This window comes from Dendropsophus ebraccatus, chromosome 2 (genome assembly GCF_027789765.1).
Source record: "Dendropsophus ebraccatus isolate aDenEbr1 chromosome 2, aDenEbr1.pat, whole genome shotgun sequence".
Lineage (NCBI taxonomy): Eukaryota > Metazoa > Chordata > Amphibia > Anura > Hylidae > Dendropsophus > Dendropsophus ebraccatus.
The window spans coordinates 206,973,870-206,997,898 of NC_091455.1; the positions used below are offsets into that span (position 1 = coordinate 206,973,870).

Consider the following 24,029-nt stretch of genomic DNA (forward strand, 5'->3'; position numbering starts at 1 on the left):
TACAGCATGCCCATACATAACAGCGCCAACCAACTACAGCATGCCCATACATAACAGCGCCAACCAACCACAGCATGCCCATACATAACAGTGCCAACCAACTAGAGCATGCTCATATATAACAGCGCCAACCAACTACAGCATGCCCATACATAACAGCACCAACCAACTACAGCATTCCTACACATTCCTATACATAACAGTGCCAGCCAACCAACTACAGCAATCCCATAACAGCGCCAACCCACTACAGCAATCCCATAACAGTGCCAACCAACTACAGCATTCCCACCACAGTGCCACCCAACCAACTACAGCATTCCCACCACAGTGCCTGCTAACCAACTACAGCATTCCCATAACAGTGCCAGCCAACCAACTACAGCATTCCCACCACAGTGCCTGCTAACCAACTACAGCATTCCCATAACAGTGCCACCCAACCAACCACAGCATTCCCATAACAGCGCCACCCAACCAACCACAGCATTCCCACAACAGTTCCAGCCTACCAACCACAGAATGCCCGTACATAACAGTACCAACCACCTACAGTTTTCCCATAACAGTGCCAACCAACTACAGCATTCTCATAGCAGTGCCAACAATCCATGATTCCCCCAGACCGGTGACGACAGCTTGTTTCCACATGACAGTACCCTCCACATTACATCACAGTGCCAGCAATCCGGGACTGTCCCTCTGAATCCAGGCCAATCCCCGGGTGGCAGATTGTGGTATTACCGTTGTACTGAATGCTAAACCCAGCTCTGCTACATCTGTACACATTGTATGTCCAGCTGTTCGTTCTGTAAGCATCGGATCGGAGTAAACACTTGAGCGTGGCTCTGTAATCAGTGTGATTGCCGCCTTACACACCGGAGGAACCAGCGCAGAGGAAACTCTGAATTTATTCCTGCAATATTCAGATTTAATTACAGTTATTTCTAATTCCTCGCCGTGTGTGCGGATTATTAATCTGCGCTGATTATTCCCGGGGGCGGCCGGCAGGTAACGGCTGAAAAGAGAGGCTTATTGTCCGCCATCCCAGGAACCGCAATCACAGAAAACGCACAGTCCATAGGAAGTCACATACCAGTGTATCTAAGCCTAGCTTGTGTAATACCCTATCCTGAGCTGTTGTATCAAAGCCTGTCATAAGTGATACTGCCTGCTGGAGGCGGTATCTAAGCCAGGTGTGATGCTGGTTTCTGAGTTGATATATATATTAGCCACATGTGATATTGTGTGTTTGCTGTATCTAAGTTTATAACATGTGATACTATCTGTTGAGTTGTGTATCTAAGCCTATCATGTGTGATACTCTTTGCTGAGCCTATCATATATGATACTATCTGCTGAGCAATTTTTTCCCAAAACTTGTCATGTGTGATACAGTTGGTAGGTCTGGAGTATCTAAGCTAATCGTGTGTGATACTACTTATATAGCCATTATCTAAATCTACCATGTGTGATACAGATTCCTAAGCCAGTGTATCCTGCATTCTGTGATATTGTCTGCTTAGCCAGTGTAGCTAAGCTTATCATGTGCGATGCAGTCTGGTATGCCAGTGTATCTAATCCTGTCATATGTGATATGGTATGCAAAGCCATTGTAGCCAAGTCTGCCCTGTATGATTCAGTCTACAGAGCTGCTCTAGGCCTATGGTGTATCATTGTCCTAAGCACTATGGTGCTAGATCAGTGTATCTAAGCCTATGATGTTTGATACTGTGTATATAAGCCTCTTATCTTGTCTCATCTTTCTAGGTTCGATCAGCTGCAAGAAAGAGGTGGCACCGCTGGCAAGACCACCATTCCCTCCGCGTCCGAGTCGCCCGAGCCATGTCCATACCGACCTCGCCGACCAGGATCAGCTTTCACAGCATAAAGCAGACGGCAGCCATCTGAGCGCAGGAACACCGCGGCCTCTGGAGATTTTTTATCTTTTTGTTTCCTGGTTACTATTTTTTGATGTCGGAGGAAGGAGGTCACCTTTAATGGACGTTCAATGGCCAAAACATGGAGGAAAGAAACAGAACAAAGGACCTAAGTGTAGACTATATTGTAGGCACTATGGTAAGCACAAGTGGAGAACCTCAGGGGCGGAACAGCTACACATTTTTTTTATGTAAACCCTGAGAGTGAACCAAGTGCTTTGACCTAATTCTCTTTTTGAGTCCATTTCATGGGCCGAGGACAGTAGAACGTGATGGATAACTGGATACTCAAGGATGGTGGCGCCATATTTGTTGCCGCCGAAGATCGGGAGAAATTTCTTTTGTAGTTTTCTTTGTAAATTTCTACTTTGAAAAAAAGTAAAATGTTTAAGGGTATATTCACACGGGCGAATCTCGCTGCGAGCCCGGCAGGTTCTGTCAGTTCCCATAAACTACATACTTGCTGCGGTCTAAACGACCGCAGCGAGTATGTAATTATACCGCGCTTAACCCCTTCTACTCCCGCCGGCTCCCCCGCTGTAAGCAGCATACATTACCTGTCCTTGCTGCACGGGTCCGGCGTCCTGCTCTCCCGTCCGGCCAATTAGTGTGTTGCCCAGCCGCAGCCAGTGATTGGCCGAACGGGAGAGCAGGACGCCGGACCCGTGCAGCAAGGACAGGCTGCTTACAGCGGGGGAGCCGGCGGGAGTAGAAGGGGTTAAGCGCGGTATAATTACATACTCGCTGCGGTCGTTTAGACCGCAGCAAGTATGTAGTTTATGGGAACTGTCAGGACCTGCCGGGCTCGCAGCGAGAATCTCGCTGCGAGCCCGCCCGTGTGAATATACCCTAAGTCTATGTTCTTACAAAAAAAAAAAAAATCATTGGGGTAGGATCAGAAACGGTAGCTCAATATTAGGGAGCTCTGAGTAATTGTTAAAAATTCACACTTGCTAACAGTCTCGGGTCTGGGTGTACTATCCAGTGGAGTTTGAGGCAAAAAGGGACAGGAGTAATGAAAACTTTCCTCAAAAGTGTTTATTTAGCTGTTCCTGGCTCCTTGGGGGTGTTCCCGGGGGGGGGGGGGGGTTCTTTAATATGATTCAGTAATAAGTCAGGTATGTACAAATTCCATCATCGTCGTAAGATATATGGTGGTTATACTTATCCAAAAATTTATCAGAAAATGCAGAGTGGCCCTCACTTGACCTACACCCAATATTTTGCCCAAGGTCATTCTCCAACATTGATTCGGCTATGGATCGCCAACTTTATTTGCAGGAGAATATTTATATTAAGTGGAGTTTTCTTTTTGTATGGTTGCCTAATTACTTTGCCTAATATCCCTCTCAAATGACCCACCATCTCCACCATCTTGTTTCTATGCCAGAATTGTCTCATCCGGCTCCTCGTGGGTGGGACTTAGCTAAACTCCCATATACATGCTTTGTGAGCCTCACATTTTCTGGAAGAATGTAAACATGGGACTTCCCTCCACCTGGAACTCCTCTAGGCCGGATTTGCATTGGTATTGGCAGGTAAAATGGTCACCATTGCACATGTGGGTGCAGGGTAAATGTGAAGATTGGGTAAAATCAAATATCACTACCTGGATTTATTGCACCATAGATGTATATTATATAATATCATACTATGGAGGGGGGTTGGGAACCCTAGGGACTGTATTTTTTTCTATTTGTTGACCTTGTCTAACCTTGGAAGAGAGAAACTGTAGGACTAGTGATTGCAATCTATTGTTCCCCGTTATCAGAATCAGAGTTTGTAAAGTTGATGGATTTAGATTAAAAAAATCTAAATTGTCCATAAATCCCCAATTTCAAATGTCAGTAAAAAAGGACGAGGAACAATAAAGATGTAGACTTTACCTATCCACACAGTGTTACCATTACACAACTGTATAGAGTTTATTTCCCTTCTTACAATTCCTCGGGGGAGTGTCCTAGACGCTTTGTTAGCACAGGTTACCAAGCAGCCACTTAACTGCTTGACTTCCGTTTTAGTAGATGTACCTACAAACATGTAATTATTTACAGGAAATACTCTCTGCTATACACAAAATTGCATTTCTATTTCTTACAGGCCCACTTTAGATCTCTTCCAAAAAGTACAAAAAATGCACAAAAATCATGTAAAATAAAGTTTAAAAAGTGACGTAAAGAAAAACATTCACAATAAGGGAGAAAGGTTTAGAAGTGAAACATGACAGAGGTTTGAGAAGACTTAAAAGCAAAAATTTTCAAAAGGTTTTTGCATTTATTGACCTTCCCATAGAGTAGATAATTCATATACCGATATCTCAGGTTTAGCTATACAAAGCGGCTACAAAAGTGAGGACGGTTATACCCTAGATTTCTAATTCCATTGGTTGACCATGTTGACCAGATATTTTCCGATATTGAATACATTTTGGATGTTTCTATTTGAGGAATAGAATTTTTTTTTTTTTTTTTTTTTCCAGCTATCTTATAGATTACAACTAGGTTTTGGTTAGCCAGACATGTAAGATAATTGTAATGACTGGATTACAGGAGGGCACATGGGGCACGTCCTCTCGGGTCCTCAATATTTCGGAAACCGAAGCGAACTCAATCTGTCACCATCTTGGCTTTCTCTTTCAAAGTTTCTGTCTCAAAAAATTCTATAGATTTCACAGGAGAGGGCAATGCTTATGTGATTAGAGATAAGAGGAGGGGACACCACAAATTTCCCCCAGTGACTTCCTCCACCCTTAATCCGGCCTTTTTGGCAATCAGGTGTCGAGATGGATTGCAATAAATTCTAATTTTGACTTGATTTTGAGCACGATTGGTTGGGGGCCACAAACTCTGTCATTTCAGGCCAGTAATCTGGTGACCGCTGGCCCCATGTAAAAGAGAGGCATAGTCTGCAGTGCCTTCTTCTAGCTGAGTTACAATCAATGGTATATTAAGCATAGAGGTTGGTAGCCCCTGTGAGCATTATGTGGCTTGTGCAGAGGAGGGCCCAGGTTCGGGTTGACCCCACCCCTGAGCAATAGCTCTCCTACACAAGAAGAAGGGAGGAGCCAACCTGGGGGTTATGCCCCTGATTTTTGTACAATCATTAATAAGGCGGGTCAAATGTTTGGGCCCCTCCTATCCAAGCTTGGACTGGAGTTCTATTTTGCATGCACCCCTGAAGGCCATGATACCCTGCTTGGCCAGATTTGCCTTACCAACCTTTAGGACAATTGTAAATTCACCATTTTTGTAAGTAGAATTTTCATGAACCAAAATGACTAAATATTTGGGAATACATCAGCGAGGGTGAGGAATAATAGGTACGCTTTTGTCTTTTTTACCCAAAGAAAATATATATAAAAAAAAAAAATTGCAAAAATGTTGATGAATTTCCTAATCCTGTTTTATCTATCAAAACTGTACAGTGATTTTTTTTTTCTTTATTTATTGAATTTTCTTATTTTTATTGTATGCTGTTGTTATTGTCATGTTTACTTATCAAGGACCCATAGGGGTTCATGTATCAATATGTGTGCAATAGACCTGAGGAGGGTCAGGCTACTGTTAAGGGGCCCTGGGTATAGTTTTGGCCTTTTGTACCTTCGCCCCTTCTGCTAGATCTGACAATCTAAACTGGAAGAGACAAGTCATTGGTGGAAGGAAGGTTGGGAATGGCCTTAGGGCCAGAAAGTTTAGTTGTATCTACTGGGCCCCAACGCAAAACTGGTAACAACACCTTACAATATACCATTTATAATACTGGTGTCATTTTATGAGAGGCCTTTGGACCACCTTAGGTTATAAGGCTTGGTATGATGGCTAACTCTGCCCCCTGTACACCATTGTTCTCCAATCTGTGGCCCCTGTGCTCTGATGGCCATCAGCTGTCAGGGCATTATAGGAGTCTTAGTAATGAAACAGCTGGAGAGCCATAGATTTGGGAGCACTGCTCTAGAGCGATGCCCCAGTCCCAGGTATAAATGTTGTACTGTTTTGCGGTTAGCCATAAAAAAAATTGCCACTCAGGCAAGAGCCCCATTGCATCAAGTCCTGGTAAAATGGAAGCGTTACCACAATGGAACCTTGTTGTTTCCCTATAGGTAACTAGGTCACAGCAACCATCCAAAAAGTCAGATTTTTGTAATGGTCATTTTTGTTAAGGTCATACAGACCCTTGTTTCCAATAGTGAACTACTGCAGTTGCAATAATACTGTGATTTAAGGGCCACCAAAGGGCACCTAAGGCTACAAAAGGAAAAGCTGCCAAAAAGTCAGCAATATTTATCAATGTTTGAATATCGGGGCAAGAATAAAAAGTTCAGATAACGTTTGTGTACGGTCTATGGACACCAGGGAGAAATGGCAAGGACCCTTGACCAGAATACACACTTGATACATGACCCCCCATAGAAAGTGGATCCCAGAAGGGAGTCCGGTTTGGGGCAGGGTTCTCGGTGGGTCACAGTCTCGTATGAGTATTTATTAGTGTTGATGACATTTGCCGTTCAGCAGTGACAATTCATGCACAAGTCGTCTGTTGCCTTCTACAAAGTGAGCTTAGCGATGCCGGATCTGTGCCGCTGGCCGCCTCGTCGATATTTTTCTACTTTATTTATCCTATTTCTTTAACGGAAAAAAAAAACTAAAATAAAGCAAAATAAATGCATTTGTTCTAAAAAAATGAATAAAAATAAAATAAAAAGCTTTATTTATTAAAATTGTGATTTCAAAAAATTTTGGTTTCCTTTGTTTTTATTATGAGGGCCTGCTGGTTCACCACAGCATTGCCATGGTTCTGTATACTCCAGGGTCCCACAGGGCAATCTTTCCCTCACAACCGCAGGCTGCTTAGATGAATGTTGGGGTACCCCTAATATTCTAAATGTAGAGATGTAATACTAGGGTTGGGCTGCAGTTTCCAATACAGAATGCAGAACTTGAAAGGCGTTATGTGACAGCCATAATGGCCTGTGCACATACCGGGAAAGAGGTCCTTGTACTACTTTCCCCTCCGTGTTAGCTCTGACAATGGTCCTCCACAAAAAGAACAAATGTTAGTCCCTAGGTGAATCCCTCAAGCAGGATAGGCTATAGAGATAAGCGAACCTCGAGCATGCTCGAGTCTATCCGAACACGATCGTTCGGCATTTGATTAGCGGGGGCTGCTGAAGTTGGATAAAGCTCTAAGGTTGTCTGGAAAACATGGATATAGTCATTGGCTGTATCCATGTTTTCCACATAGCCTTAGAGCTTTATCCAACCTCAGCAGCCCCAGCTAATCAAATGCTGAACGATCGGGTTCGGATGGACTCAAGCATGCTCGAGGTTCGCTCATCTCTAATAAGCTACTATTTAGGACACTGAGCGATGTGATTGGCTATGTGAGTCCGGATGTAATCATTGTGTTGATATTCCAGTACGACCAATGTCTGCAGGGAAACCTACTGACGCTATGTTTGAGCTCTGCTACATCTGTCCATGTGTGTTACCTCACTCTGTTTTCAGTATAATTTTCTGCACCTGACCTCATTCATCTCATCCCTCTGCCCATTTCTTCACACCACGCAGTTCGCGTCACACGTGTCGGCTAATATCCCCTGAGCGTTTTATCACTACGCAGCTAAATGAGAGCTCTGCGCGTCTTCAGTCAGTACATTAGGACCACCACCTTTAAGGATATCTATGGGGGATTCATTCTTATTAGTTATAGAGATGGGCAAACGTATGGGCAAATGGTCACCACCCGGACCCCAATGGCCCCACTACCATATAACAGTGTGTAAAAGTGGGTTGGGGGGGTCTGGCAATAGAAGAGGGCAGCCATAGTAATAGCCAAACTGGGTCCCCATGATGGTTACCAATTTGTGTCCCAGGGATTCTTGCCTATCTACACTTTCCATGCTCTTTGGGCTAATACCCCACCACTTTTTTTTTTTTTAGGAGAGAAGTCCTGTGCAGGCCATAGTAAAGAGCAGATATCTTCTACACCAAACTCAGCTGACCTTTATATATATGGAGCTCAAATGGAAAAGTGTCTTCTCCAAAGTTATTGAAGGGTGAAACTATGGGGAACCTCCTTGACCCCATCCTTCTTTTACCAAACCTTACACCTAATACTGTGCATCATTGTAGAATTAGACTAGATCCATGGCTCCAGAGAACGTGCCCACAGATCCTCACGTGCTGATCCCAGACATGGATGTGGTTGTTCGCACATGGAAACCCAATGCTTGAAAAATATCCATCACCAGAGACCCTCCTGTACTGAACATCACTCTTAGCAGTTAGCACCATTGCTGATTCCTAAACTAGATGCTTCATGTTTCCAGATGTCTCCACCATTCCAGAGGCCAATGGTGGCGGCTTCACAACTCTCCAGTAGATTTGGCATCTTACATGGTCTTGAAACCTGATTTGACCATGAGGCTCCTGGTGATGGAGTTCTTGTGCTGACGCCATTGTTGGTGGCTTGTGTGTAGATGTTGGGTTGATGTTGCTTGGTAAACAGTTTGGGGTTTTACTTTTGAATATTTCGGCACCTAGTCCGGACCTTTTATATAAACTTTTGTGGTTGCTCTCTAGATGTACGTTAAAGGAGTATTTCCATGTCCCATGGAAGCCGATATCACCTCCGACGCTCTCCTCAATATGAGAACCTGTCTGGCCTTAAGAAGTCACCATCAACTGTTTCTGTGAGTCCCATAGAAGTGAGGGGGGGGGGGGGGGGGGAGGGAGGATGATCATTTTTTTTACCCCTACAACTATCTTAATACATGTTTATAAGCTGCCTCATGGTACAGATTGTACAGTGAAAACTTCCATTCCCAGTGGAGTTGCCCTTTAAACATTTGCATAGGTCTCTTCTTCCCTCTGAGTTGCCCTTTCAATTTTTCCTTAAGACAAAGACTAAAGTCTCTAAAGGCGGATTGTGTGCGGAGTGCGGGGAGAGCTGGAGGATCTGATTCAGAGACATGTAAATGGTGTTATTGTGAGCGGCCGCACGTCACACCTGATAAAATAACTTCATAATCTATTGTCTCTGCGCAGAACATCCAGGCGGCTGCGGAAAGTTCCGGCTTTTGTTTTTTAAATGAATAATTCAAAAAGATTCAAAAGTTTAAGTGGAAAATATTTCATACAGTGATCTTCCTGTAAAATGACATGGATGGTAAGTGAAGGGCAGTCTGCTACCTCTTCCTCCTTCTTCTGTAGATCTGTGGTGCTGGATGCTGGTGCTGGATTGCCAGATTTTCTGGAACCATCGGTTTTAGTCCTTTTTAAATCTGTTAACTGTCCTAGACCACCAGGGATATGGACATTAACCCCTTCACTGCCCTAGGCCATTAGGGATACAGATATTAACCCGTTCATTGCCCTAGACCACCAGGGATACAGTTGTTAACCTCTTTACTTGCCCTGGACCTCCAAGGATACATATATTAACCCCTTAGCTATTTTAGACCCCCTAAAGTTACTGCCTTTGCCCATTCCCTCTCATAGACCCCCTGAAACTTATTGCTGTCCGTTGTTGGGGATCCAGACATTCTATGGGCTGATTTAATGTATCGTGATATAGAGTTTTGTAGTTAGATCCTAGACACTATAACAGTAATTGTATGGACACTAGGTGGAGCTGTGTTAGAGGGGAGTGTAATTGCCTGGACACTAGGTGGCGCTGTGTACAAGGGAACTGCAATTGTCTGGACATTAGGTGGCGCTGTGTACAATGAGACTGTAACTGGACACTAGGTGGCGCTGTGTACAATGGGACTGTAACTGGACACTAGGTGGCGTTGTGTATGAGTGGTCTGTAATTGCCTGGACACTAGGTGGCGCTGTATACGAGGGGACTGTAATTGCCTGGACTCTAGGCTGCGCTGTGTACCAGGGGACTGCAATGGTTTGAAACTAGGTGCCACTGTGTATGAGTGGTCTGTAATTGCCTGGACACTAGGTGGCGCTGTGTAGAAGGGGACTGTAATTGCCTAGACACTAGGCGGCGCTGTGTACAAGGTGAGTGTATGGCGGTGCATTGTTCACATTCTGTCATTGTCTGGTCTGCAGTATTGGGGGCGGCTCTCAGGGATGTCTCCCTCACCTCATATTGCTTCTCCCACTGAATTCCTTGGAGGAGGTTTTTTGTCTTCTGACAATGAGTCGTGATGTTGGGGTCTCTGCTCCCACGTAGCTGAACATGTGTCAGGGACGAATGATTTATCGCACTATTATAGGGAGCAAGGTGACCCCCCCCATTACACACCCCGCTGAGAAGAGAACATAAATGCTCAAATGTGAAGGTGCGATAGATAGATAGATAGATAGATAGATAGATAGATAGATAGATAGATAGATAGATAGGATAGATAATAGATAGATATAGATAGATAACAGATAGGAAATAGATATAGATAGATAGATAGATAGATAGATAGATAGATAGATAGATAGGAGATAGATAGATAGATGATAGGAGATAGATAGATAGGAAATAGATAGATAGATAGATAGATAGATAGAGTAGATAAGTAACTCCTACAAATTTCTCCTCTGATATATTGGCTATATTGCCCCCCCCTCCCCCTCCATGTTTCCCGTCTTCTCGCCTTTCTTCCTCCGGGAGTCATGCTGCGTCTCCGGCCTTGACATTTTGTATTATTGCGTTCCTCAGTAATGCGCGGGGCGGAGAAATGTTCCGGGCACATCTGTCCTTTTCAGATGTCATCCATTCAGTCCATTCAGAGCGGAGACCTCGGGCTTTTCATTCAGTCTGTTCCTTGCCGGATGTTAATTGCTTCCTACACGGTTTTATTTCCAAACAATTACGGCAGATTCAAGGCCGCATCTCTCCTCGCTGCTGCAGCCGCTTTTTTCATTGCATTAGTCTAATCGCATGTTCCCGACTTCTCCATTGTCACATTGTCACTAAATGGAGACTTAGCTTTCTGCCTGGTTTTATGTTCTAGATGAGCCAGGAATGTTCCGCTACTCAATAAGAACCTGAAATGGAAGAGGACAACAGTGTTACTCATAGGTCGCACTTATTCACCCCCATCATGGCCATAAAACACATGTATTATAGTATAGGTACTGGATGGTGGGGGTCGTGCACAGAGATCCAGGTATAGCAGCTAAAACGGCAGCCAGCAGGCTCCTCTCTTACTGACAGGGGGCCCTGTAGTGATGGAAGGGGCGTGGCTTACTTGAACTGGGTGTGGCTTATCATATTGGGGGGGGGTGCTTATATATGTTTGAAATGCAGCTTACTGTGTCAGAGAGAACAGTAAGCTGTATATCCAACACTTACTACAAGCTGCACCTCTCTTATTGGTCTCATGCACTTACAGGAGCAGCAGCAACATGGAGGACAATATACAACTGAAATCAGCAGTGTAAGCTGTGGAACCAACAATAGGATGAGATAGAAGGAAACTTACTAGTACAAGCTGCAGCATCTGTGTGTCTCTCTGTGCAGCAGCAGGCCCCTCTTCTCCCTCCTGTATGTGTCTCATGTACTGACAGGAACCACAGCAACATGGATGACAATTTACAACTGGAATGAGCAGTGTAAGCTATAAAACCAACAGTTGGTTAAGATAGTAGGAAACTCACTAGTACACTCTTCAGCATCTGTGTGTCTCCTTCCTGCCCCCTCTCTCATCAGTCTCATACACTCAGAAACTTCAGTAACATGGAGGGCATTATACAACTGAAATGATCAGTATAAGCTATGAAACCAGCCTGGGTTCAAATAAATGGACAATATACAACTGAAATGAGCAGTGTAAGCTGTAGAACCAACAATAGGGTGAGAAAGAAGAAAACTTACTAGTACAAGCTGCAGCATCCGTGTGTCAGTATGTGCAGCAACAGCAGCATCTCTTTCCTCCCCCTCCTCTGTTTGTCTCATGTACTCATGGAGAACATTATACAACAGTAACAAACAGTGTAAGCTATTAAATCAGGGCAGCACTATGTGAGACACTAGAACTCTTAATACAAGCTGCAGCATCCGTGTTCCTCTGTGCTGCAGCAGCTGCTTCCTCCTCTCCCTCCTCTATCGGTCTAATGTACTCATAGGAGCAGCAGCAACATGGAGAACATTATACAACAGTAACAAACAGTGCAAGCTATTAAACCAGTCCAGCACTAGGTGAGACACTAGAACACTTACTACAAGCTGCAGCATCTGTCACTCTGTGCAGCAGCAGCTCCCTCCTCCCCCTCTCCTGTCTCATACACTCACAGCAGCGTTCGGGGTAAAATAGTAGAACACTCATCACAAGAAATCAGCATTTTGTGGTTACGTCACGTCTGTAGCTGCAAAGTGCAAACCACTCTTTTACCTTCTTTGTCACAATTTGCGCTCATTAAATGCGGGTAATGGAATCCGAAAATCTTCTGATGAAAGTGAATAAATTTAATGTGTTTTTTTTTTTTACAAACTTTTATTTTCACATTAAAGTCATTTTATTATCATTTTAGATTTTTTTTTTTTTTTTACAACAAACACAAAACTTTCTTTTACCTTTAATAGAGAAAAGATCTGAGAGACAAATCCGGAATGTGAGGAGGAAGAGGAGCTAAGGAACGGTTCTTCTCTCTTTACATTAAGGTTTTTCTTACTTCTCATCTGCTATATAAGATCCTGGTGGTGGCGTCATGGTTATAGGATAGCGCTATACTCTCTGGGACTAACAGTTATACATAAACCCTACAACCTTTCCTCCTTTACACTCAGCCACAGCTGTAGTACAGACTATGTAATGAACTCATTTTCCAGTACTTATCAGCTGCTGTATATCCTGCAGGATGTGGTGTATTTTTTCCAGTCTGACACAGTGCTCTCTGCTGCCACCTCTGTCCATGTCAGGAACTGTCCAGAGCAGTAGCAAATCGCCATAGAAAACCTCTCCTGCTCTGGGCAGTTCCTGACATGGACAGAGGTGGCAGCAGAGAGCACTGTGTCAGACTGGAAAGAATACAACTACTTCCTGCAGGACATACAGCAACTGATAAGTACTACAAGACCGGAGATTTTTAAATCGAAGTAAATTATAAAACTATATAACTTTCTGATACCAATTGATTTGAATTAAAAAGATTTTTGCCAAAATTTCCTTTTAAGCTTTGCCCGGGGCCAGAGATGACCCTAGAAGATTTACTGCCACCTACAGAGGATGATCATTTCCCATCTCCAGGGGTCTATGTGCCGCCTCAGCATCCACCATGATAAATTTTGTCTCTTCAGGGAAATCATTATCCTCTAGCTCAGATTTTCCTCCACAAGATAAAAATAACCAGGTTCGCGGGGACGGCCATCTTCCCATGACCCCGTGACCCCCTGGCGCCTTCTTCCTCATTAGCGCCTTCCGCGTTTGGTCGATAATCGCGTCATTTATGGAAATCCCAGGTTCAAAAAGATTCAGTAATGTCTCCTGATAGATCTCATTAGACTCTGCCAGTCGCCGGGCCCGCTCCCGGGAGTGTTTTAACCCCTTACGCTCCGGTCAGGAAGGATGCCGTGATTATTTTCTACCATGTCCCATCGTTACATTCCGATTCCCGTCCACATATCTGTAGGTTTGCGGTTTGTTTTTTTCCAATACAAGTTGTTTTTTTTTTTTGTTTTTTTTGTAGCAAATAATTTATCAATCCATTTTTAAATTGAAATAAAAATTACAAAAATATTGGGGGGGGGGTATAAAATCAGGCAAACTTTTTGGAATTTTTTTTTAACCCCTTTGCCCAAAGACTATTAAGCGAGGTCAGGAGTTGATCTCACTGCACAGATGATGGGTATCGGCAACCATCGGCAGCTGGTACTCAATGTCAATGACCAATGTCAGCAATCACGCTGATGTCGGCCATTTAACCCCTTAGATGCCATGAGTAATAGAGATTGTGGCATGTAAAGGGCTCATTGACAGGTGATGCTCCTGTTAGGTTTAACCCCTCATAGTTTTCTGATCGGTTACTATCACAGCTAGAGTCTTCTGTGTCTGCCATAGTAGATCTGCTGATACAACCTGCCTTACACAAGCTATACTAGCAGAGCACCAATCTAGGTTTTTGGTTTTGCAGTTTATTTTTTGGGTAAAATGAAGAGCGGCATTAGAAAGTACAATGGATCCTGCTGACAGTAGACTTAAAGGGTTTATCCAGGCTGAGAAACACATGGCAGCTTTCTTCCAGAAACAGCACCTCTCCTGTCCTCAGTTTGGGTATGGGATTTTGCAGCTCAGTTGCATTTAAAGTATCACTGTCATTTCGGGTTTTTTTATTTGCTGAAATCAATAGTCCAGGCAATTTTAAGAAACTTTGTAATTGTGTTTATTAGGCAAATCTGCCATTATCTGCATTCACAAAGACTTTCCCCAGGTCCCCCCCCCCTTTCTCTCTCATTCACTGCTCATTATCAGGAAATCTTGACTCTTTTACATCAGTCATGCCCTGTGTAACCTATGGAGAGGGGAGGGGGGAGGAGGGAGATTAGCCACCAGCAGAGAACAAAGGATTACACAGTGGGAGCTGTGTGAAAGCCAGTATTCAGAGGTCAGAGAGGTCAGTGCTGACTTCAGAGGAGATAGCCCGGTGATGTAGCTGTAAATTAACTCTTTGTTGTCCTGTTTTGGTGCCTTATCTCCCTCCACCCCTCCCCTCTCCATAGACAATCATAATGACAGCGGGGAGAGCTTCAAACTGCTTTTTCATAATAAAAATGCATTTTTCGGTTAATAAACCCAATTACAAAGTTTCTTAAAATCGCCTGTACTATTGATTTCTGGGAAAAAAAAAAAAAATTAAACGACAGTGACACTTTAAGTGAATGAAGCCTAACTGTAATACAGCACACAACCTGAGGACAAGGGGTGGTGCTGTTTTTGCAAGAAAGTAGCTGTGCTTTTTCTAATCCTGGATTACCCCTTTATGTGGCTTTATGGATGGAAAAATATAAGAGTTATGGGTCTTAGAAGGTGAGAGAAAGAAACGAAAACTGAACAAATGACAACTGACCTGTCATTAAGGGGTTAAATACAATAATTATAACACTCTAACTTTCTAAAACCAGTTGATTTAAAGAAGAGGAAAAAAAAAAAAAAAAAGATTTTCCCCGGAGTACCCCTGTAAGGCAACATGAAGCAGGTGAAATGCGCGGTTTCTCTTTATATTGTAGAATGTTATTTTTTCATTGGTGAATAGAATTTTGTTACATTTGTTGCGGTTGAAAGCGATGAATAACCGTTACTGTAATTAATAAATAAATAGAAGCAAAAAGAACATTCCGGCCAATTAAACGTGTTTCAGGATCTGTAGACGCTGCAGCCAGCGCTGTGAGTAATTACTTAGCTGAAAAGAAGCCGCTAGTTATTAGAAGAAAATCAGACTCCGATTTGTGGTTTTCATCAGACTCCATTACTCACCGAGATGTTGGCGCTGCTCCAGGAGAGTCACAGGTACAGGTGGAGCGCGGCTCACGCTGACGCTATGGTGGGAGCACAGAGCAGTTTCTAGATTGTTTATTCCAGGAGCGTAACTAGAAATGGCTGGCCCCCATAGCAAACTTTTGATTCCCCCCCCCCCCCGACACTATGTGATCCCCCTTATAGTATATGCCCCTCTGTGTAGCCTCCTTATAGATGGCCCCATGTGCATCTCCTAGAGAGCCCCCGCCCTCTGTAGTCCCCCTATAGTATATGCCCCCTGTGTAGTTATCTTTATAGTAGATGACACCTTCTGTGCATCCCCTATAGTATATGCCCCCTTGTAGTCCATTATAGTAGATGCCCCCCCACCGTGGATCCGATATAGTATCCCCCCCCTCTGTGTAGTCCTACTTATAGATGCCCCCTATGTGTAGTTTCTCTTATATATTGACCCCCTCTGTGTAGTCTCCCTCACAGATGGCCCCCATCTGTGCATTTGTGGTGTCCCACTATGGGTGTTGCTTATCTCGCACCTATCGCAAAAGCCTTATACTCAAAAGTAAGGTGGCGATGAAGATGTTTATAAGTTTCGCCACCAGATGTCAGTGTTCTATGTATAAGCTTGTATATATGTGTTGCACAGCTATCGTCATTATAGGGTTATTGTTTCTTTGTATTCTGTGATTCTGTGGACCAGTGGAGATGCTTCTTTCTTTTCTACCTATCGCTATTCTCCTTTCTCTGGACACTCTCTTATCCATCACTCACAGGGATTCTTGCACACCCTGCAGGAAGTAGTCACTTGGGGAGAGGAAGTGTATCATCAGTTTCCCTCTGATTCTCTGGGGAGTAGGACACACACAGAGAACAGGCATCCCTGCTGAACTAAGCAAGGGCCTGGCTGTGCCAGGATCCCTGTCCTGACAGACCAGCTGTGTTAGTCAGAGACACACTTTTCCTTCTGAGACTATAACTACAGACACTATGCAGTCTTAGACCCCCCACAAGAAGACAAGTCAGATATTACCCCAGCCCACACCGTGAACCTCTCTGAAAAGTGCAGAGGAACTGACCCGGATAGAGCAAAGCAACCGTACAAAGGTCTACGTACTCTATCTCGCAGCGCAGGTGACACCCTTCGGACACTTAGCTTCGCCCAGATAAACTAGTCTGGGGCTTGTGTCACTCTGATAGGATTGGTCCCCCTACACTGCAGCGCAGAAGGTGGTTAGTGAAACACGAGCACAAGTATTCTTCTCTTCTCTCATGTATCTCTTTCTCAAGTTCCAGCAGAGCACACTACTACACTATTTATCTCAATTCTGTATCAGACTATCTAGGTGCTGTATACACTAGTTATCTGGGCACTGTATCAGACTATCTAGGAACTGTATACACTAGTTATCTGGGCACTGTATCAGACTACCTAGGAACTGTATACACTAGTTATCTGGGCACTGTATCAGACTATCTAGGAACTGTATACACTAGTTATCTGGGCACTGTATCAGACTATCTAGGTGCTATATACACTAGTTATCTGGGCACTGTATCAGACTATCTAGGAACTGTATACACTAGTTATCTGGGCACTGTATCAGACTATCTAGGAACTGTATACACTAGTTATCTGGGCACTGTATCAGACTATCTAGGTGCTATATACACTAGTTATCTGGGCACTGTATCAGACTATCTAGGAACTGTATACACTAGTTATCTGGGCACTGTATCAGACTATCTAGGTGCTGTATACACTAGTTATCTGGGCACTGTATCAGACTATCTAGGTGCTGTATACACTAGTTATCTGGGCACTGTATCAGACTATCTAGGAACTGTATACACTAGTTATCTGGGCACTGTATCAGACTATCTAGGAACTGTATACACTAGTTAACTGGGCACTGTATCAGAGTATCTAGGTACTGTATACACTAGTTATCTGGGCACTGTATCAGACTATCTAGGTGCTATATACACTAGTTATCTGGGCACTGTATCAGAGTATCTAGGTACTGTATACACTAGTTATCTGGGCACTGTATCAGAGTATCTAGGTGCTATATACACTAGTTATCTGGGCACTGTATCAGAGTATCTAGGTACTGTATACACTAGTTATCTGGGCACTGTATCAGAGTATCTAGGTGCTATATACACTAGTTATCTGGGCACTGTATCAGAGTATCTAGGTACTGTATACACTAGTTATCTGAGCACTGTATCAGACTATCTAGGTCAGTGCTTCCCAACCTTTTCCACCTCGGGGCGCCCCTTGGGGAAAAAAAATTAGCTCGGGGCACCCCTACCACATAATGTTCTACAAAATACAAAAACTGTCATACAGTGACTCACAGGTGACGTCTTCTTTGATCTCAGGCATTACTTTCCCTTTTCTTCTCCATCCAGCCCAGACCACCATGATGATTTCTTCCCGCTGCAATTCATCTCTTCAGAACCTGCCAGACAAACATCTTAGGGTACTATTACACGGAACGATAATCGGCCGAAGAGGCCCTATCCGGCCGATTATCGTTTTGTGTAATAAAGGCAACGATCAGCCGATGATCGTTGTCATCGGCTGATCGTTGATTTAGGTCTGGACTTTTGGCTGCCGACCGCGCATCGCTACGTGTAATAGCGGTCAATGGCCGGCGATATGCAAACAGAATACTTTACCTATCCACGCTCCAATCCTCCTGCAGTCTGCTGAGCTCCTTAGGGGGGCTATATGCTACTGGGGGGGGCTATATACTACTGGGGGGGGAGCGCACAGGAGGGCTATATACTACTGGGGGAAGTGCAGAAGGGGGCTATATACTACCGGGGGGAGCTTACAGGGGGCTATTTACTACTGGGGGGAGCTCACGGGGGGCTATATACTATGGGGGGAGCTCAAAGAGGGGCTATATACTACTAGGAGGAACTCACAGGGGGCTATATACTACTGGGGGGGAGCTCACAGGGGGGCTATATACTACTGGGGGAGTGCACATGAGGGCTATATACTACTGGGGGCCAAATACTTCTGGGAGGAGCTCACAGGGGGGCTATATACTACTGGGTAGTGCACGGGGGCTATATACTACTGGGGAGAGCTCACGGGGGCTATATACTTCTGGGGGCTATATACTACTAAGGGCAGCTCAAAAGGGGGCTATATACTACTGGGGGAGCTAAAAGATAACTATATACTACTGGGGGATCAACAGGGGGCTATATACTACTAGGGGGCTATATACTACTGGGGGGAGAGCACAGGGGTCTATATACTCCTGGGGGAGCAACAGGGGGGCTATATACTACTGGGAAAGTGCACAGGGGTCTATATACTACTGGGGGAGCACACAGGTCTATATACTACTGGGGGAGCGCACAGGGGTCTATATACTACTGGGGAAGCAAAAGGGGGGCTATATCTTACTGGGGGAGCACAAAGGGGGCTATATACTACTGGGGTAGCGCACAGAAAGGCTATATAAGGGCTGGTGAGAGTTTTCCCACTAATAAGCATTAATTCTGTATGTAAATAGTTCAACAACGTTTGTGAAAGGTAACAAAACACGTTTTCTACTGATGTTCAGCTCGGACCTTCACCTGACAATAGACCCCGGTAAGTGGAACTTCACTAAAAGTTGTTGAGTACCCCTGCTCTAGGCGCTGTATACACTATTTATCTGGGCACTGTATTAGATTATCTAGGCGCTGTATACACTATTTATCTGGGCACTGTATCAGATTATCTAGGCGCTGTATACACTATTTATCTGGGCACATATAAGTACATACTGGTCACCATTGCTCACTATGGGCATGGGTATATGACTGTGCCAACATGTGGGTGAAAACTGACATTTCATGGAGTGGAATTATCTGATTGGCTAAAAGATCATGTGACTCCACAGAAGAGAGAACGCTTCACTTCAGCCTCTTGTTTCCACCCCCCTGAGGCAATCGGGTGAGTAGAATTGTACCCACCATAATAACTCTATTAGTCTACCACATAGATGTCCTTAGCGTTACAGATCTGTAATAAGGACAGGTTCCCTTTAACTACATCGCCTCACGGAGTATAACACTAATTTTTTGGAAACTTTTCCGAGCTGTCGACCTTACAATGAACAGGATTTTTTTTCCTCTTTTAATGAACGTGTTAGAACTGACGGCTAAGTGGAGGAAGCTGTAATTACTCAGCCTGTGATTAACTTGTAAGGAATTATCGCCGGCCGCTTTGTTTGGTTATTGTGAAGAAGAACTGATAATTAAACCTCCATGGGAAACCTGGAATCCTCCGGCGAGGGATACGGGCGGCTGGAGAGCAAAAAAAAACATATCTCCAAGGTCTATTTCTGATGACAGTGACTGCAAAAGGAGTTTTCTTTAGTTTTTTTCTTTGTCCTCATAAATCTAATTCATTAAATTAAATGGAAAAAATATAATTAAAAAAAAAAAATGACTTCAGACACAAAAATAGACAATGACTGGGAACGGTCAACTTAGGTTCTAAAAATTTAGTTGTAATTTTATTTTTTTTACAAAATTTATAAAAAATTGTTTGTACGTCTCTGGACTTTAAGAAAATCCATTCAGAATAAATTTAAATTTTTTTTAAATATCCACAAAATTTCAATAATTCCCCCAAAGAGTTCAGTGGATTCTGAAGTTTTCGGGCAAAACGCTCAATAAAACCACCACCATTATAGTGATCATGAGAAGGGTTAGATAGCGAGACCCTGTCCCTAAAAAGTGAACTGACTGGGGGAAAGCTAGTTAGGTCGGCTTTGCAGAATAGGGATAATTCCAGGCTCAGTAAGGGACAGTGGTGTTTGGTGTTAGGGTCAGTGCTCAGGGATAGATCTAGGGAAAGATTTAGGGATTTAGGGAAAGCTAGCTAGGGTCAGTTTTGCAGATTAGAGATATATTCAGGGTTACACAGGGGAAGTGGTGTGTACTGGTAAGAAGCTGAGCTCAGGGATAGATCTAGGGACAAATTCAGGGAAAGCCGGTTAGGGTCAGTTTTGCAGTGTATACTTTAACAGACAGTAAGCAGCAGTGACATCTGGTATTAGGGTTTGTGCTTAGGGAAAGATCTAGGACAAGATTCAGAGAAAGCTACTTAGGGCCCTATTCAACCGGACGATTATCGTTTGCATAATCGTTAACGATTAACGATCTCAAACGACAGCTATTGCGAAAGAGCTGAAAACGTTCACTCATTTCCATGGAACGATAATCGTTACTTATGATCGTAATTTCGATCGTTTTATTTTATCGTATTTATTGTGAACGACCGAACAATGTCTTATTCAATGCGAACGATTTGCGAACGAGCAACGATAAAAATAGGTCCAGGTCTTATAAAGCGATTTCTCGTTCGGTCGTTAATCGTTGACTGTATTTCAACCGAACGATTATCGTTTAGATTTGAACGATTTAACGATAATCTGAACGATAATCGTCCAGAGGAATAGGGCCCTTAGAGTCAGCTTTGCAGATATGGAATATTTTCAGGGTCAGTATGGGTCAGCAGTGTCTACTGATTCTTAGGGACATATAGTGACAGATTCAGGGAAAGCTAGTAAGTTTTTGCAGATTAGGGTTACATTCAGGGACAGTAGAGTCAGAGAAAAGGGATAGCTCGAGATACAAATTTATGGAAAGTTTAGTTAGGCGTTGCAATTCATTCCCCAAAGTGGGAAGTCCCCGAAATAGACGTAGCATACTGACGTCATTCACCTGTCTGGAGGGTGAGCGTCTGAGGGCAGAGGTGACCGACCAGCACTGCGGCTGCGGTGCGAAGATTGGATACCCAAGAGTTGGTTGTCCTGCTTTATATTGATACATTAAAAATTTAGTTGGGACCAATTGCCAGAGTAGCGACACTTTAAGGGACAGTAAGGGGCAGTGGTGGCTGGTATTAGGTCAGTGCATAGGGACAGATCTAGGGACAGATTTAGGGAAAGCTTGTTAGGGTCAGTTTCTGTAGATTTTTTAGCCATCATCCATTTCCACCATCAATCAGTTTCTATCATCCATTGCTGAGTTCCAGTTCTTGTATTTTATTCCTCTTTTAAACCCATTCAGCTGTTTCCTCATCTATTGCTGGAAAATCTGGGTGACAACTAATCTGTTCCATATCAGAACTCCCACAGTTATTACCTATCACTCCTATCATCCCTAAACAGCAAAGCAATCTAACAATACAACAACATAAAAGCAAAAAACATATTGCTATGGCGTATGCTATGGCAGATCCATCATTCTGAATGACAGTTTAGACTAGGGAAACCCAAGGGAAAGACGAGGGTCACCCAACTTTTCCAGACAAAGATAAAAATAAGGAATTATACAGACATTTTAGTAACAGAAGAAAAGGATACCCATAAAAATAATGCTGGTAAAGTCCATGACAGAGGATGTCAAATTAGAAATGGCAGGCAGAGTTAAGGGCTCAACCTGCAGCAGCGACAGAGGGAAAAGCAATTTACACAAATAATTACCCAGAGTGCCGAGCTGCCATGAAAAGAAAGGTAATTTAGTATTCAAAATCCAGCGCTGCCCCCGGTGACCCCGGCCCATCACTCAACATGGCGCACAAAACCTTCCCGTCACACGTAGCTACTCAACAATTATCCTATAAAAATGCAAAACCCATCACGAGGGTCAACACAAAATTACACGAGGGCGATGAGGGTGAGAAGCAGGGTGACCCGCATTGTATTTACTATGTTATCACTACACAATAACCACTGTGATTATCTCATTACCGAGGACGAGGAGGGAACCGATTGTGGGCTGTATACAATGGAAGACAAGAAGAACTGAGAGAGAGAGAGAGAGAGAGATAGATAGATAGATAGATAGGAGATAGATAGATAGATAGATAATAGATAGTAGATAGATAGATAGATAGGAGATAGATAGATAGATAGATAGATAGATAGATAGATAGATAGATAGATAGATAGTATAGAAAATACTCCGCAGCACTCCCATGTAGTTCAAAAAACGTGATGTGAATTTATTCCATCAAGTATCGATTCACAGCAAACAAAAAAATACACGACGTTTCGGTGTACCATACGCCATTTTCAAGTGCAAAATCACTACAAACAATCCAGAATTAAATACATGTGTGTTAATCGTTCACAAAGCATGATAGGTGCTGAAGAGTGTCCATCATTCCGTGCTTTCCTCCCATCACGGTCTTCACTGATTGGTGCTTCACAGTGTCCATAGTAAGAGCCTATTCGGCCTATTAAGTTCATTTATAAATAACGTGTCTAGAATAGTGTTCACCACCGTAAGTGATATATAATCAAACCACCAGTAATAAAACTTGAACAAGGCATAGGGTCATGAGTCACAGGAAGGCAATTCCACTTCTCTTATCTACTCAAGCCGACTGCACATTCTCAGATAACCGCATAATATGGATTGAGACGTAATCATTCGTAGATCGATATCCGGACAGCTGGCTCCTCCCGGAGTGCCGGAGATCCTCCTCCCGAAAGACGAGAGATCGCCAGCCCGAATCCCGCCCTCCTGTGGTGCGTGAACACACACCCATAGGCAGCAGGACTCACCTCCCAAGGTAGCCAACTCTTCTTCCCGGACAATCGCATATTCCAATACACAAGTGTGTATACTGCCTGACCGCAGGTCATCAATGTGTAAATGTTTTTGCATAGGCTTGAAAATTCCCATATTTGTGGTCTTGCCTTCCGTGTCACAATAATTTTTAAATAGAATTTCTGAAACAAAGAGATCAGAGTTATTACACGTATAAATAGTCTCATTTAACAAAAGTATATACATATAGATATGATTGTTTGAGTAAAAATCACTCGTCTACATATATCAATGATTCAGGACCAGAGGTGGAAACTTGTGCATGAGAACCTATTTAAACATCAAGTTATTCGTTTTTATACTCAACATTTAACCCTGATGGTGCCAGGGACTGTAGTTCATGTATCCAGTATAGTTCCTTACGGAGTAATGATATTTTACGATTACCCCCTCTCTTTGGTTGTGCCACTCGGTCTATGATCATAAACCTCAAGTCTCTCTCACTGTGTCCAGCCTCTGTAAAGTGACAAGACACAGGTAAATCAAGTTTCTTTTTCCTAATGCTGTATCGGTGTTGGTTTATGCGGGTTTTGACGTCCAGTGTCGTCTCTCCTACATAAATCAAGTTGCAAGGACACATCAGAATATATATTACCCAATCAGTATTACATGTCATATATTGATGAATATTGTACTCTTTCTTAGTTTTAGGATTAATACATTTATTTCCCTTCACCATGTGTCGACAATTAACACAAACCCGGCATGGATATGACCCTTTCCCCCCGGATATCAACAGACGTTGTCCATCACCCTCTTTTCTCCCCACGTCCGTGAGTACAAGTCCGTCCCGTATATTCTTGGGCCTCCTGTATGAGAATAGAGGGGGGACTTGAAATTCTGGTACAGTGTTATGATGATCTCTAACTATGTGCCAGTGTTTAAGAATAATTCTGTTAATGTCTTTCGACGCATGTGAATATGTGCTTACAAATGGTACACGTTCTGTTTTATCCACCTTCACTTTGGCTTCTAAGAGTTTTTTTCTCTCTATTCCCTTGACCTTTGTTTTACACGATTGAAGTAGTTTA

The 24,029-nt window shown here is 43.4% G+C and overlaps 2 protein-coding genes across 5 annotated transcripts in view; both read left to right on the forward strand.

Annotated features, from left to right (window-relative positions):
- The window catches only part of CRHR2 (corticotropin releasing hormone receptor 2), a 187,438-nt gene extending 185,080 nt beyond the window's left edge, over window positions 1–2,358 (forward strand). For all 3 annotated transcript variants that reach the window (XM_069960600.1, XM_069960599.1, XM_069960601.1), the window contains one exon: window positions 1,771–2,358. In XM_069960600.1, the coding sequence (XP_069816701.1) occupies window positions 1,771–1,911 (141 nt within the window). In that variant the 3' untranslated portion in view covers window positions 1,912–2,358. The remainder of the gene's footprint in view (window positions 1–1,770) is intronic.
- LOC138783958 (anterior gradient protein 2-A-like) overlaps window positions 1–24,029 on the forward strand; it is a 470,764-nt gene that overhangs the window by 259,669 nt on the left and 187,066 nt on the right. The gene's annotated exons all lie outside the window — the stretch shown is intronic.